This window comes from Tetrahymena thermophila (assembly GCF_000189635.1).
Source record: "Tetrahymena thermophila SB210 genomic scaffold scf_8254648, whole genome shotgun sequence".
Lineage (NCBI taxonomy): Eukaryota > Ciliophora > Oligohymenophorea > Hymenostomatida > Tetrahymenidae > Tetrahymena > Tetrahymena thermophila.
Window position 1 is genome coordinate 42127 of NW_002476416.1, and position 23931 is coordinate 66057.

A 23931-nucleotide genomic window follows, 5' to 3' on the forward strand; every position below is an offset into this window, starting at 1 on the left:
TAATATTGTTCTCTAATTTTTTTTTCGCTTGGTAGTGAATTAGTTAATTAATTAATTGATAAATTACCTAATGGGTTTCTTCAATCCGAAGTTTATTTTTGAATAATTAATTTTTTTTTTTTTTTATTTCAATAGATAAGACACAGAGTTAAATAATTTTTTTTCTTTTAATATTTTTTATTATATTCATAGGCCAAAGCCAAAATGTATTAAATTTTTTCATTGTTAAGACAGACACACTTTAATAAAAACAATTTATTAATCAATCATATATTTATTCATAAATCAAATAATAAGTTTATTGATTATCTATAAAAAATAAATAAATCAGTCGTCTGATAAGGCTTTTTTTTCATTTCTCGAATTATTTATTATCATCTAAGCTTTACTTATTTTGCTTTTAGATCAATCAATATTTGTTTTGTCCATAAATAAAAATTCCAACTTACTCCCTTATATTTATAAGTAAGTCTTCATTGATTTTAATGAAAGTATTCGAACTAAATTTTATTTGCTTATTCAGGCTATATCTTAAGTATTTATTTAATATTTAGTCCTTAAAATAATTTGATATTCTTTCATAAATTAAAAATTATTATATTGATATTTCTATAATTTTACGTAATTCTTTGTAATTATAGTAATATAAAAGCGTTTTTGACCAGCTGAATTTAAGACATGAATTGAAATATTTAAAAAAATTAGCCAATTTACACATTGGTTTTAAAGCATATAAACAGAGATTTTCATTTTGCAAAAAATTGTCAAAATTTAAATTATTTTTCTTAAAATTTTAGGCCAATTCAATATTTAAAATCAGGTTTTTGTAAAATTCCTATCAAATATTATAAATAAGTTCCAATTATTATTGTTATATTTAAATTAAAAATAGCCAACGAATTTAAGACTATCAAAATTTTATGATACAAAGTGAGTGCTCGTACTATGAATTCATATTATTATCTAGAATTAAAAATATATTTAATAGTACTTAAAAATAATTTCTTTCATAATTTAATCCAATATTTTAGCCAAAATGTGTTTTGTTTGCCTATTACTCAAAAGATAAAAATAAAAAAAATAAATATCATAAATAATAATAAAAAATTATTAATTAAGAATTCTTAGAATATCAAATTAAGCTAAATAAATTATTGTTTCAATTCAATAAATAATAAATTCTACAAAAACACTCTAATAAAGCCATCTAAGTTAACCCTGATTTTAATTTTTAATTTTTTGATTAGATTCAAAATCATAGATTGAGGTTAATATTTAACAATAATAAAATCTATTATGAAAAGATGAAAATATTTTTTAATTATATAATTTTTTCTTGTTTTGCTATTAAATTTATTTCATTTTTATTATTTCATATACATTGATTAAAAATTTGGTTAGCTTAGTCTTTATATTTCATTTAAACCTAAAAAATTTATTAAAAACTTATATTAGAATTTTTATATTTTCATCTTATTACCTAATACAATATTTTTAAATTTAAATATAAAAAAGAAAACATTTTTAATGAATTTATGTTATTAAAACATAATACTTAAGATTTAAATTTTTATTTATAGAATCTTAGCTGAAATTAATTAATAATTAGATTGATATTTGTTAGATTTTTTAAATATGCTGTGAAATAAATGGCTTTGTACTTTGAAATGCTAAACTTGCCTTAAATTCAAAAAAACCATATTTAAAATTAAATGAATTAATTAACTAATTATTCAAGCAATTTTTTAATCATTTTATGTAGGATAAAACAAAATGTTTTATATTACTTAATGATAAATTAAAAAAAATTAATTGATATTATTCTTTAGACAAACCATAATTTGAAATAAACAATACGAATACATGAATTTATACTGCTTTACAAGTTAATTTTGCTGAATTTATTGATTAATTAACTATTTATGGATTGCCTTTTGACTTTGAAATAAGTCTATGCGATTAAGAGACCATTTTTAACTATTTTAACTTAATGATATCAAATAATTTCAGAATGCTCAATCTAAATCAACTTCAGTACAGTCAGCAATAACGACGTTCTTAGAAGGAGTACCGGAAGGAGAACCTGCAGCTTCGATCTTTCTGACGATGTCTTCACCTTAAGTAACTCTACCGAAAACAACGTGACGTCCATCTAACCAACTGGTTTAAGCAGTGGTGATAAAGAATTGAGATCCGTTGGTGTTAGGACCAGCATTAGCCATAGAGAGGCAGTAAGGTTCGTGTCTAAGCTTGAAGTTTTCATCTTGGAATTTAGAACCATAAATGGAAAGACCACCAGTGCCATTGTGGTTGGTGAAGTCACCTCCTTAAACCATGAAGTTAGGGATGATTCTGTGGAACTTAGATCCCTTGTAAGAGAGCTTGTGACCATTACTTTCACCTAATTCACCAGTGCAGAGGGCACGGAAATTTTCAACAGTCTTGGGAACAGTTTAACCGAAAAGACCGATTTCAACAAAACCAGGTTCCTTACCATCGAATGTAACAGTAAATCTGACCTTCTTGGTAATCTTTTCTTCCTTCAAATTGGCAGAAGCAACTGCGAGAATTGCCAAAGCGACTAATAAGTAATAACCCTTATTCATTTGATTTTTTATTTTAAATTAATAAATACGAATAATTTCAGAAATATTATTGATTATTTTTTTATGGAATGACTTCAAAATATTTTTAAAAGACGTTGATATGAATAATTTAATGATTGAATATATCTTTTAGGAATCTATATATCTATATATCTATCTATCTGATGATGATAGAAATCAAGTAAATTTCTATTTTTAATAACTAATTAAAATCAGAAAATATCTAAGTTCTATTTCAAATTTTTTGATAAAAAGAAAAATCAATTAAAAAACACACTCACATCCTCTAATAATCTTTTTCGTGTGAACTTATTATTTAACGCCGAGTTTATTTAATGATGAAATAAATTGCTTAACATTTTAACTAATTATGCACCTTATTTTATTATTCAAAGGAACTTTTTTTAATATTTGAATTACCTTAAGCTAAATATCAATAACAAAAATCTTATTCAATAACAACTTTTTATAGTAAAAAGCATCAAATTTCATACTTCGTTTTTACAACCCTTTTAATAAAATAGTTAAATATGTTAAAAATTCTTCATTAATTTTAGAATTAATGATGATAAAAATTATTTAAAACCTGTGAAATTAAAAAAATAAAAGTCAAAAATTAATTAAAAACTATTTTTTCATTCTTTAAAATTTAAAATTATTGTTTTGCTTCAATTTAGAAAGAAAAAAACTGTGAATTTTTAATAATATTCTTAAAATCTAAAAATAAAGTATTCATACACAAATTATTAATTTATTTTACAATCTCATAAATATTTCTAATATCTGCTCAAAATTTTGTAAATTATTTTGATTTTAACTTGACTTGAAGGCTGAAAAGTTAGAAAACAATAACAAAGCATACTCATATATATTTATTTGATTATTTAAGATTAATCTAACTAAAATAATATTTAAAATAATATATTATTGAAATCAAATGGATATTTGTTATATAGAGATAGATGTATTTACTTTTTATAAAAATTTAAATTTATAAGAAGTAAGTAAGTAAAGATGATAGATGACATATTTAAAAATTATTGATTTATTTATTTAACACTAATAACTAACTAACTTATTATGTTTATATATTTGAAATACGTTATTGTTTTACTCTAAATAAATATTTAAGACAATCAAAAATATCTGTTGATATCATGCTTTGAGCTTAACTCCTGAAATTCCTCACATGGAGACATATCAACTCTTTCGCTTAGATTCTAGTAATAATTTTAATCTCTTTTAGTCCAAGAATTTCTGGCCATATTAGCATACTATCTTCTTTTTGCATCTTAATTTAAACAACTAGCATTCAAATTAGAGAGATACTCTTGCTCTACTTTATATTCAAATGAAGGTAAGTACTCTATATCTTCCATTACTTTATCTTCGAAGGAGCTATCAACGAAATAGTTAATATTTAAGAAAACACTTTTTTTCAAGATATTAAATGAGGAGTTTTTATGAAGAGAGAATTGAGGAGATTCCTAAAAGAGTTGACTGAAGACACCAGAGAATATAAGTAAAAAGAAAGGAAGTAATTAAAGCAATCCCATTAAATTAAATCCTTTTTAATTATTTTAACCATTTCTGTCTTCTTAATCTCTGCCTCTTCTAGTTGAATAGTATTAATAATGGCGCCTCTATCCTCCTTACTAAAATGCAAATCCAGGACCGAAGAAAGCGCTAAAAATATCGGCAGGATCTATATCATCATAATATTATTGCTCATAAGCTCTCTATTGCTATGGCTAATCGCTACCTGTTCTATCATAGTGAGCACGTTTATCAGGATTTGATAAACAATCGTAAGCCTAAGCTATTTTTTTAAACACATCTTAAGCACCTGGTAACCTTAGTTTATCAGGATGGAATCTTAAAGCGAGCTTTTTGTATTACTTTTTAATGTCTTCTTCTGTGGCAGTTTTGCTAACTCCAAGAAGTTCATAAAAATCCTTAGTTTAAAGCATTCTTCTAATGTCCTCCTCTGTTGCAGGAGCTTTTCTTTAAGTTGTTTGTTGAGGTTATGCGTCCATTTCTATATTATTAATTTTAAATTTTTTTCTATTTCTTTTACTATTTTTATTGAAGCTTAACTTAAATCGAAATACTTTTTAGTAATTTTATTTATCTATTATAAATTATAAAATCCCTAGAGTTGGCTAATATTGATATACTACTGCTATTTAACTTTATTTACTTACTTATACTTTCTTTAAGTATTTGTAATTTTATGTGTTAACTTTTAATTATTTTTTAGTTTGTTTATTTGTTTTGTTTATTTTATTTTTTATTAATTTATTTGATGTTTCTCTCTATTTGTTATTTGATAATTTATTAACTAATTAATTTATTAATTTGATAATTAATTGTATATTTTTTTTTTTTTTGCAATCAAACACAACACAATACCTTCAATACAGTTATTTGTTTTAAAAACAATTACATTTACTTATTAACAAAATTATTTGTTTGTTTGATCGATCGATCGATAATTTAAATGCAAATAGACCTATTTTTGAAAATTGAGACATTTTATTTATTTATTTATATTTAAATGTGAAAAAATTTGTTTTCTAATGAAATTTCTTTGATTTTTCTATCATTCTATTGTTTGTAGATTTGACATTAAGATTAAATTTTGTAATATTTCGTTATCATTTGAAATAAATTAATATTTTTGATAATATGTATCAATAATTTGAACGTGTGAAATTAATATTTTATGGATTAAAACTAATTAGTTGATTTTGATCTTCTATATTTTTATCTAAATTACTCTATTATACTTATAATTTTTACTTACTCAACCTAAGAAAACAAATCACTTTTTTGCACAAGCATTCAATTTGCTATCTCATAAATAGAAACTATTTTTTACTTTAACCTTACAATAAAAAATAAAAATATTGATTATAAAAGTCGTTATTTTTATCATAAAAATTATTTAAAATTTACTTTTGCAATTTAATTTTTAAATTTCATAAATATTATTTAAAATAACATGTGAAGTAGGTTTAAAAATTCAAAATTGTAAAAATTTAATATTAAATTTAAAAAATAATAGAAAAAAATATTAATGTTTAAATAGTGCTATCAAAAATTATAAAAATTTAATAAAAAATATGATTTTAATAATCGTTAATGATCCTAAAAATATTTAGTAAAACTAGTTTTTTACTAAAATTAAGAGTAAAACTTGAAAATCTTTTATGGAACCAAAGTATTACCTAAAATTAATTCTGTAAAACAAGATTTAAATCAAATTAAAAAAACTATCTTTTCAAATAAAATTAGATTAAATGATAAAAATTTATGTAAATTTGGAAAAATTATAAATAAATATTGTGATTTGTTACATTTTTTTAACTTTTTTAATTAAAAAAAACTTAATTTAAAATAAATTTTCAAAATGATGTTTATTTGTTTATTATTTCGTTTGTTTGCTTGCTTCTGTAATATTTTACACTTAAAGATTATTAAATAGGTTATACTAAATAATTTTTTTATTTATTTAAGATATTTTATTTGTGCTAGATGATGAAACTTTAGAATTATTTAATTTTTTTTGTTTCTGATAAATTTACCAATATAAAATTATTTTTTATTTTGTTTAAATTAATTTTTTTATTAGATCATAAATTTTATTTTTTTAACAAGCAGAAATACCTAATTAAAAGGATCTATTAAGGTAAAAGAATAAATTCACTTAAATATAGCAAAAAAATTAATAGATAAAATATGATATTTATATAAAAATTAGATCAAAAATAGTGAAAAATAAGCTAAAATAAGTATATTAGATTTAAGTAAAAAATTAAAGAATAAAACTAAATAAACCATCACCCATCATTTTGATCTAGGTAGGGGAGATTTATAACAGAGATAAAAAGGTAAATAAACAAACAAATAAATAAATATCTATTTAAATTGTCAAAACTAAAAAATATTCTTTATTATAATTTTTTTATTGTTTTAATTAAATAATACTTTATTAATTGGGGATTGGTAGTATATCGATCGTACTTTTTAAAATAATATTATTTTTTATAAGAAATTTATTCTTTTTAAATTTATTTAAAAGCAATAAATTTTGGGAATCTTTTTTACCAGCAAAAAATACATTTCTTAGCTTTCATGAAATAATTAGAAATTAATTGAAAAATTAGAAATAAAAGAAACATATATTAAAGTATTAATGTATTTTTTAGGAGAATATTTTATAAGAATGAATTAATTCTTTAAATTTTATTTTGTTCAGAATAGTTTAGAGTATATTTAAAAATACCTACAAGTTATTACATTAACTTTAATATTGCATTTTATAATTATTTTAAAAAATAGTTTATTAGTTTATCATTCTTTTTTGAAAAAACTTATCAATTTATCTGACAATTTTAATAATTTTAAAAATACTATAAATTAAATGATAACTTAAATTTTATCAAAAACTGATCACAATTAGTTATTGGTTAAAGAAATTTAATCAGAAAAATTAATTATCCGCAAAAAAATACAAAAGAAAACTTTTTTATAACTAAATATTATAAACAACTCAAATGAATCCAATAAGGTAAATTCAAAATCAATATGGATCTCCTAGTTAGCCCTCGCAAACCTAGCCATAGCCTTAGTCATTTTATTAGAATAATTTTTCTCCTCAGCATTAAATCTAACCTTAGCAAGTAATTTTACAGCAACAATTAAATATAAATCATCAGAGAGCAAGTTTTCCTCCTCCACCAATTATTTAACCTTAGAATTACTTTCCTCTTTTTCCATCTTTAAACCAGACTCCAACTTAGCAGTAATTTTAACAACAAAGAGGATTTGTTATTCCTCACAGGTATTTTCTAAGCTTTACATTTATTTTATTTCAAATTAAACAAACTGAGTTAGTTAAATCACTCAAACTCAGAAATACATTAAAATATATAGAGAAGCAAATACATCTATTTTCACTATGGCAGAAGTGTAAGAAAGGCCTGAGTCTCTAGAATAAAACAATTTAAAGAATATGCAAGAATTCATGAATTTCATAGATACCTTTGCTGACAAAGATAATTACTTCTGTTAAATTTGCCATAACATACTCTGGTAACCAGTAAGTTGCAATCATTGCAGTAAAATTTACTGTAGAGATTGCTTGAGTCGTTGGGTTGATTAATACTCTACCTGTCCAACTTGTAGAGACAGATTTGAATTGAAGAAAGTTGATAAATCAATTACAAATAACCTCTCTAAGCTTGTCTTTATTTGCAATGCTCAAAGTAGTGGCTGCACTGAATTTATAAATTATGATTCACTTTTAAAGCATCAAAATACATGCTTGTATTAATCTCTACATTGTCCTAATATTGGTTGTGATTTCTAATCCATTCGCAAAGTAATATTGCAACAAAAATAAAAATTGATTTGCTCAAGCAAAATATTTTACATTTCATACAAATATTTTTCTATTCTAACTTAAATGTTAATTTGAAGAATTTGAGTTATTCATTTCTTAATTCACAAAAATGGTGTTTATTTATTATAAGTTATCTATTTTATTTATTGCCATTATCTTTTACTGATAATATAAATCTTTTCTTATTAACTTTATCTAATAAATAAATACCCATTTTTCAATTATTCTTAATTATTTATTTAATTCTTGATCAATTACAAAATATTTTTATAAATTTAAGAAAAATGTATTATAAATTATTATGAAAAAATATTTACAATATTAATTAGGAAATGGTTGACCATGAGAAAATTTGTCCTCACTATTAGCTAAAATGTAAATGGTGTGAGAGATCTATTAAGAGAATGAATGAGGTTTAGCATGACCTTATATGTGAAATGAAAAAATTAGGGTGCGAAAACGAAGGATGCTAAATCACTTTAACTAGAGCAGAAATGAACATTCATATTTAGGAATGTCCATACAATATTTAGAAATGCAATTTATGTAACCAAGAATTTAAACTAAAGGATCTTGCTAGACATTAAGAATGCTGTGATTTCAAAATAGAATAATGCAAAGGTTGTAAACAGAGTATGTATAAAAAATAGATTGTTTAGCATGAAGAAAACTGTGAAGAAGTAGAGTTGATATGTCCTGACTGCACAGATGTTATACAAAGAAAAAACCTAGCCAGTCACGATCAAATAACTTGTTTGAAAAGAGGTTAAAAAATTCTATTAGAAGCTAAAACTCAATTATAATGCGAAAATGCTTGTCTAAAGAAAGACATAGAAACATTAAAACTATGTGTTGCCTAACTCTATTCTGAGAGTATTTATTTTTTTACTTTTGAATTAAATACTTAAAAATCATCTTTTAAATAAAGTCTAAGATATAGCCTCAGATAAGCATGAAAAAAGAAATTCTATGATGAAAATTTTAAGACCTCAATAATGAGCATTTATTTATTTATTAATCTAATTCCTTTATTGGCCAAAAATTCAAAAATTTTGAATAGCTTTCTATTTAGAAAGCCTTTTTACTTTACTCAATTAACAAGTAATATACTTTTAATTTTTAGTTATTAACTTTATCCAAAAAAAAAAATTAAATGTAGTTTACGTCATATAAACGTTCACAAAAATACTAAATTAACGATATGCATTTAACTCAAGGATAAAAAGTGATAAATTGTGAAAGATCAACTAATTCTACTCGATATTATTGATTATATTAATATACTATATTCATTCAGTTTAATATTCAAATATTATTGAAACAACAAATTGCTTATTAAAATCCTATGAAAAATTTACTAATAATTTTTATTAGATTAAGCACTAAAACAATAATCAAATGACTTAATATTATTCTCTATATAGTTTTAGATATACAAAAATTACAATCATGAAAAAGTATACTAATTATATTTATTTACTTTATTATAAATGAGCATTCACATAATTATTTTGTTGAATTATAGAATTAATATTTAAGAAGTTATTTTAATAAAATAAACTGGAAAAATTAAAAATGAAAGTTAAATTTATTTTAATTTTTTTAATATTTATAATCAGATATATCATTCAATTTGATAAAAGATAAATAAATAAATAAATTTTAGATACTGTTAAATTTGTGTTATGAGGGCATCAATAAATTGGGCAATAAAAATAGTAAGCTATTAATAAAGTTTCATTTATTTTTTAAATATTCAGCAATAAAACTAATTAACCTAATAATTAGGTTGTAGCAATGCTTTATCTTTTTAAGTTTGACTGTATTATTTAAATAAAGTTAAAATATTAGCTTTTAAAATGAAATTACAAATGTTTTATCAATTTTCAAAAAAACCTTATCTGATCAGAAATAGCTTAGAGATATAAATCCATAAAATTAAAAATAAAAAAACCTTTGAGGTTTATAAAATTCATTACCTAAATATTTTTAAAAATGTAAATTGAAGATCATAAAATTAAAAAAAAGGTTTTATGAAAGATTTTTACAGGTCAAAAAACTAGAATAATTTTTTAAGGTTATTTAAAATAGCTGGATTAATAAAGAACACTTTTAATAAAATGTTGAAGAGGATGAGTGAGTATCTTGAAATATTTATTTAATTTTAATAAAACAAATTCTCTAAATTAGTAATATTTTTATTTATGTTTTTATTAATAAATGAATAAGATGAGTTTTTATAAATATTTTTTTTATTTTAGTTAAAGATATTTTTTGGATATTTAAAGTAAAGAAGTAATTAATAAATAAACTATATTCATATGTCATAAAAGCCAAAGTATATTATATTTCACGTAGAATTACCACAAGATAAGAGCATTCTTGCCAATTAGCTTGACCAAATTGAGGTGTTTAAGAATTACATTTCTGTAGGAGCGTCTTAGCTTTTGTTGCATAAAAAATCAGCATTCACTTATCTTAGCTCATTATTTTCTTTTGAAGGTGAATCATATGAATAGTCATCAGAAAATAAGCATTAAAAATTTGATGAAAATAAAAAAAAAGTGATTAATGAATCTGAGTTTGATGAAGAATAGAACGAAATCAGATTCATTAAGAATCCAAATTACTATCATGAGTTTTCAAATAACTTATAGACTCTTTTAGTAACAAATAGTCAAAAAACTGTAACATTTGCTAATAGCGTTAAGATTGATTATTCCTAAATTGAGTATAATGATGGCGAAATTTCAAAAATATTAAGAGAAGACACAAGTGATATTGAATTGATTATTATTGATTATTCTCTCAAATCAAATTGTCTTAAGTAGTTGACTTCTGTTGCCTAAGAAGTATCCACCTTTGAATAGCAATCTAATTAGGTTTTCATCAATTTGATAGTTTCTCCTTTCTTATCTGAAGAGGAAACTGCTGATTATTTGAATCCTTAATTCAGATTGAATAATTTAAAAAATGAAAAATCTGCTTCAATTATTTCTAAAATTTTACCAGTTTAAACCTGGGAAACCTATCAAGGTAAAATAAATCAAGAATTTGTAAACGCTGCTAAAGTTTCTTCTCTTAGTGTTTTTTATGATAAAAACGGTTGCAGATAAGACAAACTTGATAATTTTTCTTCTGTAAAGTAGAATCTTGATAAGCTAGGCTTTGCTCACATAAATGCAGAATTCCTTTTTAGGGAGATAACTTTTAAATTAGGAAAGCTACCAAAATATGGAGCATGAGTAATTAATTAATTAAATAAATGAGTAAAGAAGTGAAATAAATTAATTAATAAATATGTTCGTATAAACATTTTATAAACTAAATTTTACTTTTAAATAATTTTAAAAGTTAAATGTTTCACATAAAATACATTTAATTGTATTATATAAAATAAATAAATATCTTTAATTTTATTCATATATTTATTCAATCCTTTACTTGGATACCCTCTGGTAAATCCCAAGGTCCATGGAATGTCCTATAAAAAAAAATCTTTATTTAAATGATATTTTAGTAATTTTAATTACCTTTTGTATTAATAAAGCCAAATCAACCACATAGGACAAATGAAAGTTATAAAGATTTAACTTTTTAAAATATAAAATATGTTAATTAGTTTGTTGTTTAGACTATCTAAATATTTTAGATGCTAAATAAATATTTACCCTAATAAAAACAAAAATCCAAGGATTTTTGAGACATTTAAAATCATAAAAAATAGAATAACTGATGAAATGAAATTCCATGACTTGTATAAAGTGGTTGAAAAATCCTATTTAAAATATAAAATTAAAACGGAATATCAATTTTTATTCTACAATAAAATATTACTTTGACTTCTTTCTTAAAAAAGGAAGAGTAGAAAAACAAGCTAATTATTAATTAGAATAATTTTAATATCAAAGGCTTTTATGATTAAGTTAAATTACATCAAGAAGCTGAATAATAGAGTAAATACTTAAAAATCATTATTTAATCTTGATCCCAAAAAAGATGAAAAAGCATATGCTGCTAAAGTTGAAGAATTACAATTCCAATCTTTTACACTTCATTTATTAACATTTTATTTGTTTGATAGAGTTTTATTTCAATTAAAATTTACCTGCATGTATTTTCAGCACTATAGTCTTTAAATATCAAATGGAAGATAATTAAGCCTTTTAGATTAAAAAACATAATTCGTTATTAAACCATTCAAATTTTTTTATTATGCAATAGAAATTTAATCATTTTTTAGTAATTTTTATATTATCACCTATAGAGAGTGCATAGGTAGTGTTGTCTGCGTATGTTTCGTTTACTGTTTTCATTATTGGAGACAAGAAAAAAAGAGCACAAACCAAAAATAATGTTCTCTTTATGTTTTTGAAAATAGTTTATGTCTTTATGATATTTTTTGATATGATTATGTAGAGGAAAGTGCAAACCATGCTTGAAATGAATACAACTGAAATCAAAACGCCTTCAGAGAGAATGCTAGATTTCATGTAGTGAAAAATCAGCAGAAATATTGCAACTAAATTTATTGCCCAAGTCACATCTAAAGTTTTTTCGATTACCTCTCGTAATTGTATATTGCTTCTATTGTCTATTTATTTTAAGAAAAATAATTTTAAAGTACTGAAAGATAAATATCTCTCTCAATTTGCTCAAAAACTTTGTTTGAATTTCAAAATAATTTATTATGTATGATTAATAAATTCATACTTTTTTGCACAAGAGAACTTAGAAATGTTTCATCAAAATAGTTATCTTCATGTCCTCTCTGCTCGTAAAGTACTTTGCTCCATTTCTTAGCTGCCTTTTTTGGTGGATCGATTTATTTCTTTTTAAATTAACGATTAGTTAGTCACTCATGGGTTTTCTAGCTATTAATATAGTAGAATATTCAATAATTACTGTCATATTTCCTCTAACTCTTTTGCAAAGTAAGCAAGAAGTATCTGTTGTAGTAAATTTATACCCATCATAGGGACAATAGTTAAATATTTCAGGTTAACTGGATCTCTGCTGCATAAATCCAACTAAATTTATAAATATCTAATAAATTAAAATGTGTCCTTCTATTAATATTTTTAAGCAATTAATGCTAAGCTTTTTTATTTTAAAAATAGGAGAGAGAGTTTAATTAATTTAATATACAATTTTTATCAAGCAATTACTTATTTTATAAAGATTTGCAACACTCTTGTTTAAATAAATTAAAATAATTTAATTACAAATTTTTTACATCAAGTACAAATTAATCATCATAAAATTTAAAGTTTAAGAAAAATTATCATAAAATTATTTCTCAAATTATTAATTTTGAAATATAATTAATTTTCATAGAACTTTAATAAAAATTAATTGAGCTATCTATCTATCTATCTATCTATCTATCTATCTATCTATCTATCTATCAACTTACTCTAAATTAGATAAAATTAAAATATTAAGAATTTTCTTCAAATCAATAAAAAAATTTTAAAAAAATATTAATAATAAAAATGAGATTTAACGATTTAATGAATTAATAGAGATTTAAATAATGAAGAAATTTTTAATAATAGAATATTAAAAATTCAATGAATTTTAAACATTATTAAGATTTATTAGTTTTATAAGACATTAACTTCAAGAAAAAACCAAAAATATTATAATTACAACAAAAAAATGTTCTTAAAAATAAGAGCTATCTTTAGATTTGTTTGGAAAATATTTTTAAAACTGAAAAAACATAATTTAATCAATATATTAAATTATTTATTTAAATACTAGATATTTATTTATTTATTGATAGATATATAGATAGATAGAAACACTTCATAGGTTTTAGAAATTAAAACCCATACTGTTTAATTAATACTAATAAATTCCATTTTTTAAACAACTCTTAATAAAAAATTGAATTAAATATTTATTTTTTATTAAATTTGTATTTTAAATTAGTTTTACAAAAATCATATTTTATTTAATATGTAATTTAAATTTTTATAATACAAATTATTTTTGGTAAATACTCATAACCTTCATACATTTATTTATAAATATAAAATATCAAAAAAATATAAAAATCATCTAAATAATTGTTGAATAAGACTAAAAGGCTGATTTGCTTGATTAACTATGGTTATTTTTTTATATTTAAAAACATTAATGATTTATAAAATTAAATAAATTTATAAAATATGATAAGAAGGATAGATAAATATTTAGATAGATTTTTTTATGTTTATACACTTAAAAAAAAATTGATTAAAGAAGCAATTATCTATCGATTTAGTACTATAAATTATATTTATACTTTTAAATATCTTAGTAAATCACATTAACTTTCATGGTTTAAAATATTCTTTTAAAATTTACAGAAGATATTTGGAGTAATGCAAAAGTAAATTTAAACTTCATAGAAAAAAAAAAATTTAGATGAAGTTGACTGTTCTATCTTTCTATTTATTTATTTATCTTACAAATTAATTTTGATAAATTAAATTTGATTAAAAAAATCAATAAAAATTAAAAAAATATATCAATAAATAATAAGTAAGTAAGTAAGCAAGCAAATAATAAATGCTAATGGAAAAGACTTAATTATATTCTGTAATAATATTTTTATTTATGCTCACTTTTAGCTTTTATATTAAAAGTTAAAGTAACTTGATATCTCCAACATAAACTGCTGTTCAAGATAATTAAAATAGTTAACCATAAAATGATATTAATGAAACAATTATGAAAGAATTTTAAAAGTTTAAGAAAACTTTTAGAAAAAGATACGCTGATTCTGAGGGAGATTATAGATTCTAAATATTTGCAGAAAATTATAACTATATTCATAATTATAACCAAATTAATGAAAACTCCCAAGATAATATATAGCTTGAAGTTAATGAGTTTGCTGATTTGAGTTTGTAAGAATTTAGAGAGCTCTATTTTGGGTATAACTCTTCTAAGAAACACAACAATCAGCAAAACGGTTCTACTAAAAATTTAAGATAAAGTTTTCTACTAAGTGACTCTGTTCCAGAATCTGTAGATTGGAGAGAAAAGCTTGTTGCCCCTGTTTAAAAATAAGGTATAATGTTTTAGTGTTTTTTTATCAATAATAAATACTATTTCTCTTTTAATTTAATTTTATGACTTGCGATATTAAATTCTAATTATAGAATCTATTATTGTTAAAGAAATAATCTAGTCTTGGATATTATTATTTATATATAAACATTAATTTTAACAATAAAAAATAATGTATCAAATATTCAATCATATAAAAAAATATAAACAAAATATGTAAATTGCTTACATTTCTAAATACATCAATAAATCATTTTAAAATTATGAATTTTTTAAATAAAAATAAAATAAATAGGTGGATGTGGAAGTTGTTGGGCATTTTCAACAGTTATAGCTTTGGAAGGTGCTTATGCTAAGCAAACAGGTATTTTTCTTTCATCAGAGAATATTTTAATTTTTTTTTAAAAAAATTGATTAAAATTATGAGTTAAATTTAAAAAAATACTTACTTACTTTTTAATCAGATAACTCAATATTACGATATTGATTAAGATTATTTTTTTTTCCTAGATTTTCCCTTTTTTAACTTAAAAATATTTGGTGAATAATCAGGAATCACAAAAATTTAATGATATAAAAAACAATATTATTTTTTACCAATAAGAAACTATGTCACACTTTTTTATATCTTGACTAAATTTCTTTACATTATTAAGAAATTAATTTTTTAATTTAAATTATTTTATTTTATTTAATTTGCAAAAAATAAATAAATTATTTTATAATTAGGTAATGTTATAAAATTTAGTGAACAAAATTTAATCGACTGCTGTAGAATTGAAAACAATGGATGTAACGGAGGTGATCCAGAACCTGCCTTAGATTGTGTAATGAATGTCTTAAAAGGAATTATGAAAAATTAAGATTATCCCTATTAAGCTATTACTAGAAAGGAATGTGATCACGATTAATCAAAAAATGTCTTCAGTCCAGATGGATACGAAAATATACCTATAAACAACGAATTAGCAATCAAAGAAGCTGTTTCAAGATAACCGATATCTGCTTGTATTTCAGGTTCCTCATAAAATTTCAAATTCTACAAAGGCGGTATAGCTGATGAAAAATTACTTGAATGTGATCCTTAATATACAGATCATTGCCTAGGAATAGTTGGATATGGTTCTGAAAACGGGAAGCAGTATTGGATACTTAAAAATTCATGGGGAGAAAACTGGGGAGAAAAGGTAAGAAAAATATATTTTAAATATTTATTTTAGAATATTAAACTGCTATTTTTTATAAAAAAAAGGGATATATCAGATTATTAAGATCTGATAGCTCAAATACTCAAGGAACATGTGGTATAGCTACTGAGCCAAGAATAGTAAATTAGCAAACAAAAAAATAGCTTGCACAAATATGACACATTTAAAAAATACTAAAATAAATAAATAAAAAATATTTAATATTTGATCACTTATAAATTATATTTAAAGATAGTTAAGTAGAGCGTTTATTTTATGTAATTATTTATTAAATTTTTAAATATTTATTTATTTATTTTGAATTATCTTCAATATTTTTTACATATTTCGTAAAGATTTAAAAACTCTGAAAGGAAGAAAGAAAAATTGAATTATTTATTAATAAATAAGATAGAAATTAATTAAGAATTATTTATTTATTTAAAAGCAATTTAAATTTTAAAGCTAAAACTATATTAAAAATAAACAAATGTGTATTGTAAGTATCATACAAATAATTAAGATTAGATGCCAATAATTATGTTAATAGTTAGGGAGGGACTAAATTTTTAAATTTATTTAAGAAATAATTGTTTTTTTTTTTAGTAAAAAGAAATCATTTTTGAGAGTATGTGCAAGAATTTTATCTATTTTTTAAATACTAATTTATTTATTTTATACTTACTTCTCTTTCTTTTAAAAAATGAGGTTTACCAAATTAATTATAAAAAACCTAATTTTTATTGATTTGGTTAAATAGTTTCTTTAATAATTAATCTTTATTGATGAATGGTTATTATCAATCAATTTATACCTATCTTACAATTTATTTTTTTAGTCAATATTTTTTTAGAATACTATCAGAAGCTAGCTAAAATTTAATTGATTTTGCCTTCTGTAAAAACCTGTTATTTATTATGTTTCAATGAATTATGGGTAATTATAGCTAAAATGAAATCTATATCAAAAAATTTGAAACAGATTCATCGGTGTTTGTTGGCATGGTTGTCAATTTATTTTATTTATACTTTAGATTCTAAAGCAATTACTTACTTGGATTTCATAGCTACCTATTTAAAATCCTATTTTTCTATTGGATTTTATTTTAGAATGTTTTATTAATATCATTAGATAAATATTTTCTTTTAATTGTTCTAGGCTTTACATATTATTATTTTTTTGACCTGATAATTTACATTTTCTCTAATTTTAAAAAATTTGGTTTTTGTTATATTTTTAAACTTACTTTTCTAAATTTGAGTAATTGAATTAGAAATTGAAGAAATTAAACAAAAACATCTCTACAGATTCAAAAAGATAATTATCTTAAAATGAGCATGAACAAATTTAACAATCGACATAAGAATAAAATAATAAGAATTTTAGGGTATTTGTATATTTTGAAAGTATAAGTGTATTTTATAAATTAAATTAGTATATTTATTTAGTCATTTTGTAAATAAAAGTGGTTTATTTATTTATTGGTTATTTATTTATTTATTTGTTTATTGGTTGGGAAATTTGCTTTACTATAACAGTATTTAAGAAGTAATTTATTTATTTATGTATTTATTTATTTATTATTTTTATTGTTGAGAGATATTACTTACAAGTTAGAAAAGTAAAGATTATTATTAGTCCTTTTACAAATGAGAATGATAACTGGTTGATTGGGTTTTACCGTATTATTGTTTTTATTATTATTTATTATTATTTTTAGTTTGTTTTAGTTTTGGCAAATTAAGAAATGTACTATTACTTTTTTGTTTTTTCAAAAAATTAGTTTGTTTTGTATAGATGTTAAATTTTATTTGAATTTTAATTTTAGCAAAAATGGAAGTTGTTTTATGTCAACAATTAGCACTGCAAGCAAATAAGCAAGCACCATTCAACAGCTGCAAAGCTAATAGACTAATCAAGCAATGATGAGTTGATGGTTGAGCGATCTTAGTGCGTTAGCGCTTGTTTGTGATTTATATTTATATTTACTTGATTTATTTTCAGTACTTTTTGATTACAAATAAAAAATATTAAAATTTGATTTTGATTAATTAGTTAAAAATTATTTACTCCTGATTTCTTCTTTTTTGATGTCTTTTTAAAAGCACTTTCTTTGAACTTGACTTTCTTTTTTGCTTTACTCTTTTAGCTATCAGCGTCAGAATTAAATGAGCTGTTCAGATCATTATTGTTTCTTCTTTTCATTATAGAACGCGGTTTGTCAACACTTTTTACAGAGCCTGAGTCAAATGAAGAATTAACATCATTTTCTGCTTTTCTTCCTCTAGCGCTCATGAGAGGTGAATTAGGCTGAGATTAAGAAGCAGCAGGCTAAGAATTCGGTTTTTTAAGCTATGGCAAATTCATTTGTGCCTTTTACATATTAGAGTTTTTATCATTTATATTTTATTATGCTTATTGAGCTTAAGCGTTACTATTAGGTTAGGTTACTACCACTTATTACTGTGGTTGTTATGCTGTATTTGCTTACTGAGGATTAACTTATTTTGACTGTACTTATTGTAGTTACTATTATTAAGCTAGCAATTATTACTGTAGCTATTACTATATTAAATGCTACTTTTCTAATAACTATTGCTACTAAATTAATTATTGTTGCTACTATTTTAAAAGGGATTGCTGTTATTCAAATTATTGGCTTGCTCTCCTAAGCAATATATCTTTTTAATTAGGATTTAAAGCTTGGAGAGTGTCTTGTTTTATGATATTTAAGTCTGATTTTTTCTTCTCCAACTCTTTTAGCTCCTTAGAATTAGTCGCAATAAGCTTCTTTTGCTCTTTAACTTCGAGACCTATCTACTCAGCTTATACAGGTAATACTTCTTCATTTGCTATATTCTACAAATTTAGTTCTTAAGTCTATATTGCAGTATATTCTCCCAGCTTTTTATTTATTTAAACAAAATATTTATTTACCATCTTCATTAAATTTGAATTTATTTATCCAGTAAACATGCAATAATAATTATCAAAGCATTCTCTTAAAAAATCCTTGCGAAAATAAATGCGATAGAAAGGTGAGTAATTAAATAAATAAGTTTATGCTATGCTTTCAAATTAAAATATTTATTTATTGATTTTTAAATTAAATTTTCCTATTTTTAAAATGTTTCTTTGATTTAAAAAATAGAATCATATTTAAATATTTATTAGCCTTTGAATTCGTAACCTTACTCCAATCAATTTTTATTTCTTTGCTTAATAGTTTTAATTCTAAAGAAAAGAAAAATATATTTTTTAAAAAAAAGTAAGTTAATTTCTGGAGGAAAATTTGGAGAGTTTTTTAAATATGTAGAGGGATAGATAGTTGGCTAAATTTTACCTTATTTTTAAAAATTCAATTTAAAATATTATTTGTTTATTCTGAAATGCGGTACCTTAGGATTTAAAAACAAAAATGCCTACTTATTTTTATATTTCTTATTAAGAATGCAGATAAGTTGTATGTGTAAATGAATATAGGTAAGCTTGATTTTTTGTATTAGCTCAAGATAAAAAATAATCAAAAATAAATTAATTAGGAATTAATTATTTTGTTTATTTTTGTTTATTATTAACTCACAAGTTTATTTGATCATTCATTTTGATTTATTTTAATTAAAAAATCAATAAATTATAGGCTATTAACCACTTTGTTAAAATATTAATATTTAAAGGGAGACATCGAATTAGAAATTGTATCCCTTAATTATATTTATGTATGTATGCAAGTTTGCTTGACTGACAGCTTGAAAGCATTATGCAAAATTGCTAAAAATATCAAGTATTCTTTTTCATGGTTATTCATTACTCACCTTTGAAAGTACTCTGAATAACAAAAATATCTAGAGTGCTATGGTAAAAATATGTTCACGGATTTAAAATAGCTAATTGTTAAATTTTGTTTTAATATTACTGCTTCTGCTCCATAGAATGGCTCTTTTTTATATTTCTCGTTTTCGTCTTGCTCCATCGTTCCATGATTTTGAATCATTGATTATATATTATTTTAAAGCATGCTCCCATATTAGAATGACCGCTGAGAACTAGTCTCTCCTTAGTCATCCATTTTGTCTTAAGGATGCAAGCGCGTCTCGTTTTAATTTTCTTCATTTAACTTATCTAATACATCTTAGATCTCTCTTTCCCGATTACTTCCGCCTGTGTAGACCGTTTTTTCTCGATCTTACTTCTGATTCACATAACCGCAGCAAGTACCCATTTATTCAATATCTCCTTAAAGAATTGCTTACTTTTTTGTACTAGCGGCTTTGAAATTATACCCTTCTCTATTTACTTTTTTTACTGTACTAACTAACTAACTTCTTCTACTCTTTCTTGCTTTATTTAATAATTAATTAATTAATTGTTTGCTTGCTTGCTTAATTGATTGATTGATTCTTTTAAAACTCTTATTCTTCTTCTTTCACGACTAATAAAAAATTGAATTAATTTTTACAAACTCTACTCTTTATCTAAGTTTTTTTCACAAAATTTGATAATAAATTAACTTTAAAGGTTTTTATTTCTGATTATCTATCTATCTATTATTTTGTTTATTTGTTTGTTTGCTTGCTTTATTGATTGTTGCATTCTTTTCATTTAGTAATAATAGAACTAACAATTAATACTGCAACAAAAAAACTAACCCAAAAATAAATTAATCATTAAACCAACCAAGCATTCCACTACTCATCACAATAAAAAAATTAGTTTTCTTAATTAAATTTAGATTTCAAGAATAATTACACTAGGCACAAAAACTAGTATATTAATTTGCTATTACATTTATTGATTTTTCAAAGAAACATGATCCACACACATATTAATCAATTAGTTCATTCATTCATTCACTCACTTCATGCTGAATAAAATTTTATTCTCTTAAAAATAAAAGAATAGATTTTTAACTTAGTACATTTTTCGTACTATTTTTAAAAGTATTTAAATTTACTGAAGAGGTTTTAAATTATACAAAACCCAAAATTAGCTATTTCTTAGATAGCTATTAATTCATAAAAAATTCAAAAAAATTTATAAGTATTTTAATTACTGAATACATAAAAATACTTACCCTATTTCTTATTTAACAATCCTTTCTGAAATTTACATTTATAATAGGATGAAACATTTATTATCTAATATTATTATTTTTTATTTAAATATTTTTGATTGTCAAATTTAAAATAATTTACAATAAACATTTTGAATAGATAAATATGAAACTTAAATACTAAATATATTTTTTTAACTGCCCATATAAATGAGGTAAAACCTTTAGCAAATAGCATAAAACATATTTTACTGCATTTTTTATTTTAATATTTCCAAAAATAAATTAAATTGAAAATGATATTATTATTTATTATATGTATATTTTGATTTATTTAATAATTTAATTTGCTTACAAATAAATATAAAATTTTTAGTATTCTTTATTTTAGTTTAATTATTTCAAAACCAACTTAATATACCTATTAATTCACTGAGTGATTATATGTTAAGTAATTTATTTTGTTCGTTGAACTTTAATTTCTAATATTATATATTTATTCATCAGATAGATTTATTTATATTTTATTATATTAAAGTTATCTATCTGCAGATCATATATATAAGTGGTATTATTTTTACCTTAAGTTTTTTAATATTTTTTTGTTTAACCTTAATCTTTTCATATTTTATAATAAATTTATTTAAAAATTTAGTTCTAATAAAATTAACTTATATATTAAATATTCTTATTTTTTATAAAAATCAATCAGTAGAAACTTTTCATTTTATGTTTAGTTTTTTTATCTTACATTTATTAATTTGTTCTATGTTTGTATTTTCTTGAATCTATGTGAAAATTTATGGACGGAAAAACAATATTTTAGCATATTTCAATAGATAGAACTTCATTTTAATATATAAAGTTCTTATGTATTTTGTAAGCATTATTATATTTATTTTTTACCAATTTAGGAATAATTAAACTATAAATGATTATTTTATTATTTATTAAGCTTTTATTTATTAAAATAATTTATTATTAAGAATAAAATATTATTCTTAATCTTACAAATTCTTAAAACAAACAAACTGAATATTTTTATCTAAGTCAATAAGTATATCCATCCACTTTTTTATTTATCAAAAAATTAAAAGTGATTATCAATTAGTTTAGAATTAATAAACTGAATTTAATTAAAAAATTATTTATTTTCAATTTTATTAACTTCAAAAAGTAATTTAATTTAATTTTATTGAATAAACAGACACATATAATAGAAAATGGAGCAATAGGTCCATGGAATCATAAGTTATATTTTATGGTTAGTGTCTTAATTCCTGCTAATAATATATTTTTAATTAGCAGAATTTTAAAACATGGAGCACTATTTACTATTTATATTATATAATATTTATTTATGAATTTTATTTATTAGTTCATTTACTTATTTTTTCATAAATATTTTTTCAATTTTTTTTATTTTAAACTAAAGTTTATTCAAGTATCAATCCAGCTATTAAATATAATTCTATACATTCTATTACATTTTAATATCTGAATTATAAATACTAATAATTAATTAAATTTCCATAAATTGCTATTCTATTTTTTTAAAATAAAAATAAAAAAATGATGTAATAGAATACTTTCAATAATATAAATAAGGTAATTAATTAATTTTTTGTGAATATTATTTAAATTTAATTTTTATTAATAAAAAAGTTTTTTAACTCTTCACTTTAATCACATAAGGATCTCCATATTAATCTGATGTATATTTAATTTATTATTATTATTAATATTTTTTTATTTATTTAATTTTCAAATAATTTATATTTTCTTCAATATTAAACAGTGGATAATAAATTGGTGATTAAAATGCAACATTTTTAGCTTCTTGTATTTTATAATGCACTAATCTTTCAAATTTGGCACTTTATCTTGGGTAAAAATAGTTTTATTGTTTTGGATTGTGACGTTTTGACATTTTTAATATAAAAATGAATTTAAAATATTATAACTAACTCTTTTAATTAATTTATTTATTTATTAGCTTATTATTTAGCTTATTTTTATTTTTCTATTTTATTCTATTTGTGTTTTTTCTTTCTTTGTTAATAACTCATTTTTTCATTTTCTACTTTTGCTTTTATTATTAATTCATTCTTTTCTTACTCATTTTTTCAAGCTAAATAGCTAATTAATTTTTAATTTTTCATCTATATTTCAAAGGAGCAATAAAATTGGTGCACTTGGCGCAACATTCTTATGTCCTGCTTTATCAAATTGCACTAAAATCTAAAATTTGACACTTGATCTTAAGTAAAAAAGTTTATTTGTTTTTGATTGCGATATTTTTTTAAAAATAAATGAAAATAAAAGAATAGAATAAATCTTTTTTATTTATTTATTTATTAGATTTTATTTTATTTATTTATTTTTTCTTTTTAATTTTGTTGGTCTTTTTTTGTTCTTTTTATTTAACTCATTTTTTATTTACAATATTTGTTTTTATTATTAATTCACTCCTTATTATTTTATTATATTTTTTTTTAATTTTAACCAACTTACTAAAAAATTAATAAATTAAATATTAATTCTTATATTTAAAAAGTCTAAATTAAATTGGTGAAGATGGTACATTAACTTTAGGTGTTGCTTTAGAAAATGCAA

General features: G+C 21.5%; 7 protein-coding genes across 7 annotated transcripts; 3 read left to right on the top strand and 4 right to left on the bottom strand. All coding sequences in view use genetic code 6, as the record gives it.

Moving 5' to 3' along the window:
• Positions 1–2015: 2015 nt before the first annotated feature.
• Positions 2016–2606, bottom strand: TTHERM_00877050 (peptidyl-prolyl cis-trans isomerase, cyclophilin-type protein; the record flags this gene model as incomplete). Its single annotated transcript, XM_001016055.3, has 1 exon — positions 2016–2606. One exon carries the CDS (start codon positions 2604–2606, stop codon positions 2016–2018), a length of 591 nt encoding a protein of 196 aa, XP_001016055.1.
• A 1136-nt stretch (positions 2607–3742) lies between these two features.
• On the bottom strand, positions 3743–4642 carry TTHERM_00877060 (DnaJ (Hsp40) family B protein; the record flags this gene model as incomplete). The annotated part of the gene is made up of 1 exon (XM_001016056.3): positions 3743–4642. One exon carries the CDS (start codon positions 4640–4642, stop codon positions 3743–3745), a length of 900 nt encoding a protein of 299 aa, XP_001016056.3.
• Positions 4643–7165: 2523 nt separating this feature from the next.
• Positions 7166–9012, top strand: TTHERM_00877070 (TRAF-type zinc finger protein; the record flags this gene model as incomplete). Its single annotated transcript, XM_001016057.2, has 4 exons — positions 7166–7452; positions 7545–7992; positions 8343–8886; positions 8942–9012. 4 exons carry the CDS (start codon positions 7166–7168, stop codon positions 9010–9012), a joined length of 1350 nt encoding a protein of 449 aa, XP_001016057.2.
• Positions 9013–10334: 1322 nt separating this feature from the next.
• TTHERM_00877080 (hypothetical protein) lies at positions 10335–11258 on the top strand (the record flags this gene model as incomplete). Its single annotated transcript, XM_001016058.2, has 1 exon — positions 10335–11258. One exon carries the CDS (start codon positions 10335–10337, stop codon positions 11256–11258), a length of 924 nt encoding a protein of 307 aa, XP_001016058.2.
• Positions 11259–11445: 187 nt separating this feature from the next.
• TTHERM_00877090 (phosphatidylinositol N-acetylglucosaminyltransferase subunit C) lies at positions 11446–13035 on the bottom strand (the record flags this gene model as incomplete). The annotated part of the gene is made up of 9 exons (XM_001016059.2): positions 11446–11497; positions 11547–11606; positions 11685–11791; positions 11851–11890; positions 11949–12065; positions 12122–12176; positions 12275–12607; positions 12727–12844; positions 12919–13035. The coding sequence occupies 9 exons, from the start codon at positions 13033–13035 to the stop codon at positions 11446–11448; spliced, it is 999 nt and encodes a 332-aa protein (XP_001016059.2).
• Positions 13036–14619: 1584 nt separating this feature from the next.
• Positions 14620–16441, top strand: TTHERM_00877100 (papain family cysteine protease; the record flags this gene model as incomplete). Its single annotated transcript, XM_001016060.1, has 4 exons — positions 14620–15076; positions 15371–15439; positions 15805–16262; positions 16328–16441. The coding sequence occupies 4 exons, from the start codon at positions 14620–14622 to the stop codon at positions 16439–16441; spliced, it is 1098 nt and encodes a 365-aa protein (XP_001016060.1).
• Positions 16442–18262: 1821 nt separating this feature from the next.
• Positions 18263–20484, bottom strand: TTHERM_00877120 (hypothetical protein; the record flags this gene model as incomplete). Its single annotated transcript, XM_001016062.3, has 3 exons — positions 18263–18268; positions 18333–19166; positions 20179–20484. The coding sequence occupies 3 exons, from the start codon at positions 20482–20484 to the stop codon at positions 18263–18265; spliced, it is 1146 nt and encodes a 381-aa protein (XP_001016062.3).
• Between the last annotated feature and the right edge of the window lie 3447 nt (positions 20485–23931).